An 8,581-nucleotide genomic window follows, 5' to 3' on the forward strand; every position below is an offset into this window, starting at 1 on the left:
TAATATTTGCCTCTGTTCTGACGTGTTTTCCTTTCACCTCCCTTGCTGCTGGACCATACTGCACACATCAGTGGTCTCTCTCTATCCTGTCTATCTATTCATGTTTCTCTCAGATGGCCACAATCCTTTCTTCAGTGTTAGGCTGTGTCCACACTGAAAAATCGTTTGTGGACAGTTCATGTTCTCTTACATGGTGGATGTGGAGGGCACATTATACATACATAATCGTGTGGTTTTCTGGATTTCTGAGTGTCTCTCCCAGACTAATCACCAAGATGCAGGGATACAGGAGAGCAGTCAGGGCTCATTGGCAAACAATGGTGAAACAGCACTCAGAGAGGATAACACATTGGACATTACATAATGTAGGACAAAGTGGGATCAGATATGAAGGCTTGCAGTGCCTAAGAAAATAACAGCTGAAAAACCAAGTCATTACTCACATGGCCACAACCACAGACTGGGTTTGTTTAATAATAGTTTTGTTTAATAATCTAAGACAGATTCACACATTAGTAATGCAGTTTATTTTGTAGTAATTAAGTTTTTTTTTTTTTTTACTCTTTCTATTACTTAAATACTTTAACAATAATTTTACATCTTTAATATTTAATGGAAAATGTCACAATGATTAAGTGATTCATGAATGAGGTGAACATCTAAAGATATATTCCGCAGTTTTTTTCTGAAAGTTTATGTGAAAACTTTGACAATGGAAAGAAAAGTAAAACAACTGAATAGGAATGCAAATATCAGATTTCTAGTTTAGGTGAAGGAGTAGCCTTTAATCAGATGAAAAACATTCAATTTGTTCATTGACAATTTGTTTGCCATCCTTTGTGATTACACATTCAAATGTTTGAACACGTTGCTCAGTATTGTGGTAACGACGAATCATCGTCCCGGTACTTGGTAGGGCAATGTTTGTCCGAATGCTGCTGCTACAGTGTGACAGAACCTCTTCATTACCCACCTAAGAAAAAATATGAGGAAATGCAAGAAGAGATTTTATGTTAATAATCATTGCAACTAACTGGAACATTTTATTATTAGGTTTAGTGAACATGGTGTCCTAGAAAGAATATCAAGTAAACACGATCAGTTTCATTAATTTAGACTTCATTGTACTGTTAATAAATAACATTTTCAAGTTAACAGGACCTTTTGACTCAAGTCTGAGTAGCCAAAGACTCTCCAAGGATCACAGCTGGAGAATTGCAAAGATTAGTTAAGTCTTGAGTCTCAGAAAGTCTAAAAAAATATATATCATACAGAACGTACATCCTTACAAGTTGTTCTAGAGGGTTTCAAGAAAAATCCTCTGCTCTCACCCAGAAACAATCTCCAGCATATTCAGTTGTCAGACATGACTGGAACTTCAAACGGGACCAGCTTCTTTGGTTAAAAAAAAGACTAAAAAAGAGCTTTTTGGCAGCAAACCCACCAGATGGGTTTGGTGCACACATGGATAAAAAGTAACCCATGCCCAATATACTGCTGGATCTTTAATGCTGTAGGCCAGTATTGTGCTCCTATTCCCCTTAAACCTCCTTGTGAGGAGCTTGAATTGTTAATGTATTGGCCGGTAAATGTGTAGTTGCAATTTCTCCTTTTAAGTGGAATGTTTGGCAAAAGTGGGATGCCCCTTTTTGTTTAATTACATTATTTTTCTCCTGTTTATTGGGCAGCAGGAAGGTAAGAATTGCATATTTTATTTCATTGTTTTGTTCAAGGAAAGACTAAAATTAGTTGGGAAAACCTTTCATATATAAGAAAAAATATATCCTTATTTAAAAATAAACATCCTTTTGCCACTTAGTTGCATTGTGGTGTATTTGTTGGAGCAGGAGATGGAACTATGGCCGACACTCATTAGCAGGTGTCGCTATCTTTTATGTTTGGTTGATTTTAAGGTGTAGAATGTACTGTAACAAGCACAAAATGAAGCTTCTCTACAATAGATTTATTTTCACAGATTTGTTTGTTAATTTTTATCAAGGGTACCAACAATTTTGTCCATGTATGAGTGTATATATATTTAATTGACATCTAAGGTTCCATTAAGTTCAACATCCATTGGAGTTAAAGGGGGAAGGTTCTTTAAATTATTAACATGTTGCAGAAAAAAAATGCTAAAAATTGAGTAAGCAAGATTTAAGAAAGAAAATATTTTTTAAAATCTAAAACTTTTATGGCCTGAGTTTGAATGTCTTAATCAAAGCAGAACAAGCATGAACACTCACCTGCAGCGACTCATCAGTTTCTGAGCAGATCTTCATCTCCTCTTTCTTTCTTTCATATTCCTCTCTCAACTCCACTTGTCTTCTCTTCAGTTCTTCATGTTGTTGTTTCAGTCTCTTCTCTAAATCCTCTAGTTGTTCTTGTCTCTCTCTTTTTATTCTCTCTTTCTCTCTGATTATTCCCTCCATTTCACTCTTCAGTCTCTGAATCTGTTCATCAGAAATCTGCTTTTCTCTCTCTCTTCTTTTTTCACCATCTTCTTCTCTTCTCATCTTTTCCTCTAGTTTTTGTTTCTCCCATTCCTCTTGTTCTCTCTTAATCTCTTCTTCTAGTTTGTCTATCTCTTCTTCTCTTTCTCTGTCTCTGTCCATCAGGATCTTCATCTGTTGTTCTTGTTTTTCTCTCTCCATCTCTCTGAACATCTTACATGAGTAGAAACTCCCTCCGTTCACTGTCACCATGTTGTCTATCCTCTCCAGTAGATCAGACACCTGTGTTAGGTCTCCAGTCTGATTATTATTGAACACATGGAATCTGTTTCCACACGCTTCAATCAGATTCATCAAAGGAGATCCAGGTTTTCCCAAACACTGTTCAATAGTTTTGTTCTTCAGATCATCTCCTCTGGTGAAGAGCACCATGGTGTACTTTAAAGATTTCTCACCAAACATCTCTTGGATAATCTTCACGGATGTTTCCTCATGTTTAATGAATCTTCCCAGTGGAATCAGTAGGAGAAACGCATGTGGTCCAGGCAGGATCATGGAGATGCAGTGTCTGATTTCTCTCTGGATCTCCTCATTACTCAGTTCAGTATCAAACAGTCCTGGAGTGTCGATCACAGTAACGCGCCGGCCGTTGATTTCAGATGTTTCTCTCCAACTCTCTTTAGTCACTGACTCTTGAGATGTTTCTGCTGTAAATGCATCTCTTCCTAAAATTGTGTTTCCAGTTGAACTTTTCCCAACTCCAGTTTTTCCCAAAAGAACAATTCTCTGTTCATCTCGGAGACTCAAACGGACTTTCTGGTCATTGCCTTGTTGCATTAAATGTGTCTCTAGTGAATGGATTGTCTTCTTCATCTCTTCATATTCCATCTGTGCCTCCAGAAATGTCTCTGTGGAGTAAAACTCTCCTCTGTTTTCTTCCAGCATCTTCTCAATGTTCTCCATCAGTGTGGACACTTGTGTGTTGGGACCAAAGAAATGATGTCGTCCTCCAAATCTCTCAATGACAGACTGTGTTTCTTCATTGAGTTCTGCTGTCTGATGCTCTGAACTCTGCATTATGAGGATCATCATGTGTTTGTTGATTCTGGAGCTGAAGATCCTCTGGATCTCCTCTATTTCTGCTTTGTCTTCATTATTGAGGGGAGCATCAGGAATAATGAGGAGGAAAACATGAACTCCAGGATCACAGAGAGACACACAGTGGAGAGTCTGACGCATCACTTCCTCCTCTGAGAGCCGAGTGTTGAACAGAGCTGGAAGCTCCACCAGACTGATCAGATGTCCATGAAGCTCCACATCTGATGTTCTGTCTGTCTGCTGCAGGATCAGCTCTGATATGGAGGATTTTAATGTTCCGTCACTCCCACACACAACAAGATTCAGCTTCACATCCTCTGAAACTGACAGAAGAAGAGGAATATTAAAAACTTAAAACATTTGTGTTGAACAAAAATAAACAAAATCCACATTATTTGAGGCGGAATTGATCTGTTTCTGTTTCAAGCAGAATAAACTGTCATTAATTTTCTACACACTTTATCACTTTATGTAGCCTAGTGTTCATCAATATAAAGACTTACAGTAAGGAGGGTCAGTTTTGCTCCTTCTTCTTTGGGGAGCAGCATTTTTGGTAAGGGTCTCTGTATAAAACAAAAGTCTTAATATGACTAATCACAGTAACCCCCATACAGGAGAAAAAAAACAAAAAAAAAACATCTTTGACAGATTAGCAATGTTAGTCAAAGTAATAGTGATGTTGGAAAATTACTTAAGATAATAAAATCCAATATGTATAATCTGTTACTAATATTCTATATCTGCGTGTAATTTTTAATTCTATTGATAAAATAAAATGAAACATTTTGAACAGTAATTTGAAACTGATCTGTGTGTTTCTCACCTGTGTTGTTAGCGCTGGACATGGTGACATTCTCTTCATTCCTTCTTTCTTTAGTCTTCAGCCAATCATCTTTTCTGACTCCTGACGTGAGTAAAAAATGATTGTTTTTTAAGTTAAAATTAGTATGTCATAATAGTCAGATACTTTGTCATAATAATCCCCGGTGTTAAACACTGTTTGGTGTCCACTCCACAGAGTGTTAAAAACTAACACTGAAACAGTGTTGCTGTTAATTAGATAGAAAGAGGAACAAGAAAAAAACAAGACTTACAACTGACTTGTAGCAACAACCTTAGATGAAATCAACTCAAGATAAAAGTAGATTAAGGCCTGGTTTCATAGACAGGGTATAGATTAATCTAGGATTAGAATTTAGTTCAATCAGGCAGCAGGGCCTGGCGCTCCCTCTGGCAGCGGCAGGTCGCAGCGCCACTTCCGGTGGCATCGGCAGCTGCCGCGGATTCTTCTGGCAGCTGCCAGTGTTGGTGGCAGCTGCCGCGGATTCTTCTGGCAGCTGCCTGGATTCGTGGCAGCTGCCGCGGATTCTTCTGGCAGCTGCCACGGTCTTTCTCGGTGTTTGTCGCTGTTTGGGATGTTCTCAGTGGCGTGCGGTGGTATTTTAAAATTATGATGCAAAGTTTCCACAATTGTATTATTATTATTATACATTTTTATGTATCAGCATGCCAGAGTTTGTGCCAGCAGTCACGATCGTTTGTCGCCGTTTCTGGCTGCAAACTACACTTTTTTTTCCTTCTTTTTTTTTTAATAAAAGATATGATGATGCATATTACATAAGTAAAAGTAAATGGGACCAGAATATGATCCCAATAAACTAAATTGCATAATCATTTTCCCATAAAAGAACACACATAAGGAGTGTTCAGCTGCCAATAGTAGCCTATCGCGCGCAACACACACAAACATTTTTATTTAATGTAACGCTTTAGTTAATAACTAGTTGCTTGTATATTTACATAACCTCAAAGCCGCAAGGATCATAATTTAAGATTACATTTCTGATGTTTGTGTGTTGTACGGCTTCTGCCATCAGTCGTTGCCCGCCATCAGTCAAGGCAAGGGAGGCAGAGTCTCCTTAGAAACAAAACAGGCTGAGAAAATAATCGATTTAAAAAATGTGACATTAAAAATTTAAGTCACTATAGTTTTAATAAAGTAACTTTGTCCAACAGCGACACCCGCTGGTAAAGTTAAAAAGAACAGTACATATTTGTATTTTTTCGGCCTTTTGTTATTAATCTGGAATAAATGTAAAAATACATAAAAACACTAACACTTAACAAACACTTATTGGTTTTGATAAACAGAATATTACATAGTGTAAAAATACATAATATAACTGTATTTGGCCTTTTATATGTAATGTTTATTTAACCAGGAAAAAGTGACAACAGTAAGGGTACAGGGACGTGAATCAAAATTTTAATAATAATAATAATAATAATAATAATAATATATATATATATATATATAGGAACAGTTTTTAATCAGAAGATGGCATCAAGTCAGTTAAACTCCTGGAGTATTGAGCTGGTCATTTAGCAGAGGGAGTTGTTAATCAGTTTCAGCTGCTTTGGTGTTAATGAAATTAACAACAGGTGCACTTAGATGGGCAACAATGAGATGACCCCCAAAACAGGAATGGTTTTACAGGTGGAGGCCACTGACATTTTTTTCCCTATTCATCTTTTCTGACTGTTTTTCACTAGTTTTTGTCAGGGTCAGTGTCTGTACTGGTAGCATGAGGTGATACCTGGACCCTACAGAGGTTTAACAGGCAGTCCAGCTCCTCCAGGATTGTGCCAGCTCCTCTCAAGAGCATGGAGGAGATTCCACGAGTAAGGCAGTTAGGAGAGCTGGACAGGGGCATGGAAGGTCCTTAACCCATCAGCAGGACCAGTATCTGCTCCTTTGTGCAAGGAGGAACAGGATGAGCACTGCCAGAACCCTACAAAACGACCTCCAGCAGGCCACTGGTGTGAATGTCTGAAGTCTGTTTCTGACCAAACAATCAGAAACAGACTTCATGAGGGTGGCTTGAGAGGTCTGACGTCCTCTAGTGGGCCCTGAGCTCAGAATTGTCAGGTCCACAACTGGCGCCCTGTGGTTTTCACAGATGAGAGCAGGTTCACCCTGAGCACATGTGACAGACGTGAAAGGGTCTGGAGAAGCCGTGGAGAACGTTATGCTACCTGTAATAGTTCAGCATGACCGGTATGGTGGTGGGTTAGTGATGGTCTGGGGAGGCATATCCATGGAAGGACGCACAGACCTTTACAGGCTAATGGCACCCTGACTGCCATTAGGTACCAGGATGAAATCCTTGGACCCACTGTCAGACCATACACTGGTGCAGTGGGTCCTGGGTTCCTCCTGGTGCACGACATTGCCCGGCCTCATGTGGCGAGAGTATGCAGGCAGTTTCTAGAGGATGAAGGAATTGATACCATTGATACCCCCACGCTCACCTGACCTAAATCCAGTAGAACACCTCTGGGACATTATGTTTGAGTCCGTCCGACACCACCAGGTTCCAGCTCAAACTGTCCAGGATCTCAGTGATACCCTGGTCCAGATCTGGGAGGAAATACCCCAGGACACCATCCGTCATCTCATTACAAGCATGCTCCGATGTTGTCAGGCATGCATACAAGCACGGGGGTCCATACAAACTACCGAGAACCATTTTGAGTTGCTGCAATGAAATTTGAATTTGAATTGTCTTTGAATTCAGTGCTCTGTAGGTTGATAATTTTCATTTCCATCAAACGATGTGGCATCCTTTAGTTCCTAACACATTACCCATTCCATGTCAGTATAGAGATCCAGCATGATATTTTTCTCCACTGAGATCTGATGTGTTTTCAAAGTGTTCCTTTAATGTTTTTGAGCAGTGTGTGTGTGTATACATTATATAATATATGTACATACACACACACACACACACACACACACACATTATATATATGAAGAGTTTCGTTGCAAAACGAGATAACTCCGTTTTTAACATTTTTGTCAAAACATGTTTATTATTATGTTATCATGTTATTATTTTGTTTTATGGTGCTACTTAGCTGTATTTTTTAAGTTATGAAGGTTTAAATCAAAACCATAGACTGTAAAAAAATATGGACGTAGCGTCCGTGACGTCACCCATAGAGTTCTGAACAGCAGTTTTGACGCCTAAATGAGGCCGCGGCCATCTTAGCTGCGCGTCACAGCACGTCACTCCCGGATAACTGAAAATGGGCAAAGAGGCGGGGAGGTGGTTTGAGCTGATATGACTGGTTGCTGAAACCACGCCTGCCTAGCTCGACGTGACCATGTTAGCAGCAAAGGAGCTATATATCTATCTAAGATACGATCTAAAATATTAATGAAGATAAGTTTTATCATCAGAACGTTCTAAAGGTTTACTGTCAATCTACGGTGTTTTTTAAGATATAGATGCTCCAACACCAGTAGTGTTGGATGTGCAAATAACAACATGGAAAATCAAATGGGACTTCATACCTTTATAATGAAATAGAGATCGCGAGATGAATCCAATCCGTGGCACTTGGGTAAAATATGAATGTCCATTGCAAAACAAAAAAACATTTCACATTTCTTCTGAATGATCTGCTCTCTGTCATCGTTCTTCAAGAAAGGATGCAATCTGAGCAGCGATCGTATCTAACAAACAAATGAGCCTGTGTCCAAAGTATATTTTTTTCAAAATAGTGCAGCAGTTTTAGTTATAATATCCAAGCAGTGCTGTCGGATTTTGATATCCTCCCGCCATTGTCATTGTAGTAAATCTCACAATCAAAACTTTCAGCCAATGCCACGATCCAACAACGTGTGTTCTGTGTCTCTTCCCCATGCATGCACATCTACACAGACACACATCAGTCTCGAATATTATGCAGCAAGCCATATTTTATAATTGTATAAAATAATCGAGCACAAATACGGCTGAGATGCCAAATTCAGCGGCAGCTGAGGTAACATGACGGCTCACAGACAGCAGCGCAATATACCTGTCACTCAAGTGACCACGCCCTTAATTATGCAGAACTTTAAGGCTTAATATAATTTAAACGGATAAGTTATAAAAAAATTCACCCCCCTCAGAGTTGTCATGAAGGGCAAAAATAGCAGTATAGACCAAAACCACAATTTGAACCAACTTGTAAACATGTTTTTT

At 39.0% G+C, this 8,581-nt stretch overlaps 1 protein-coding gene across 1 annotated transcript; it reads right to left on the reverse strand.

Moving 5' to 3' along the window:
• Nucleotides 1–603: 603 nt before the first annotated feature.
• LOC125265295 (GTPase IMAP family member 8-like) lies at nt 604–4,452 on the reverse strand. Its single transcript, XM_048185421.1, has 4 exons — nt 4,372–4,452; nt 4,052–4,111; nt 2,244–3,871; nt 604–973 (listed from the first exon to the last, which is right to left on the reverse strand). The coding sequence occupies exons 1-4, from the start codon at nt 4,391–4,393 to the stop codon at nt 785–787; spliced, it is 1,899 nt and encodes a 632-aa protein (XP_048041378.1). The 5' UTR covers nt 4,394–4,452; the 3' UTR covers nt 604–784.
• Between the last annotated feature and the right edge of the window lie 4,129 nt (nt 4,453–8,581).

Source organism: Megalobrama amblycephala, linkage group LG1, assembly GCF_018812025.1.
Source record: "Megalobrama amblycephala isolate DHTTF-2021 linkage group LG1, ASM1881202v1, whole genome shotgun sequence".
In the NCBI taxonomy this organism is placed as follows: Eukaryota; Metazoa; Chordata; class Actinopteri; order Cypriniformes; family Xenocyprididae; genus Megalobrama; species Megalobrama amblycephala.

Coding starts and splice junctions, on each gene's coding strand:
- LOC125265295 (XM_048185421.1), bottom strand. CDS start 4,393: ATGTCCAGCGCTAACAACACAG. Junction 4,112..4,371: donor GTCCAGCGCTAACAACACAG/GTGAGAAACACA, acceptor TGTTTTATACAG/AGACCCTTACCAAAAATGCT. Junction 3,872..4,051: donor CAAAACTGACCCTCCTTACT/GTAAGTCTTTAT, acceptor TTCTTCTGTCAG/TTTCAGAGGATGTGAAGCTG.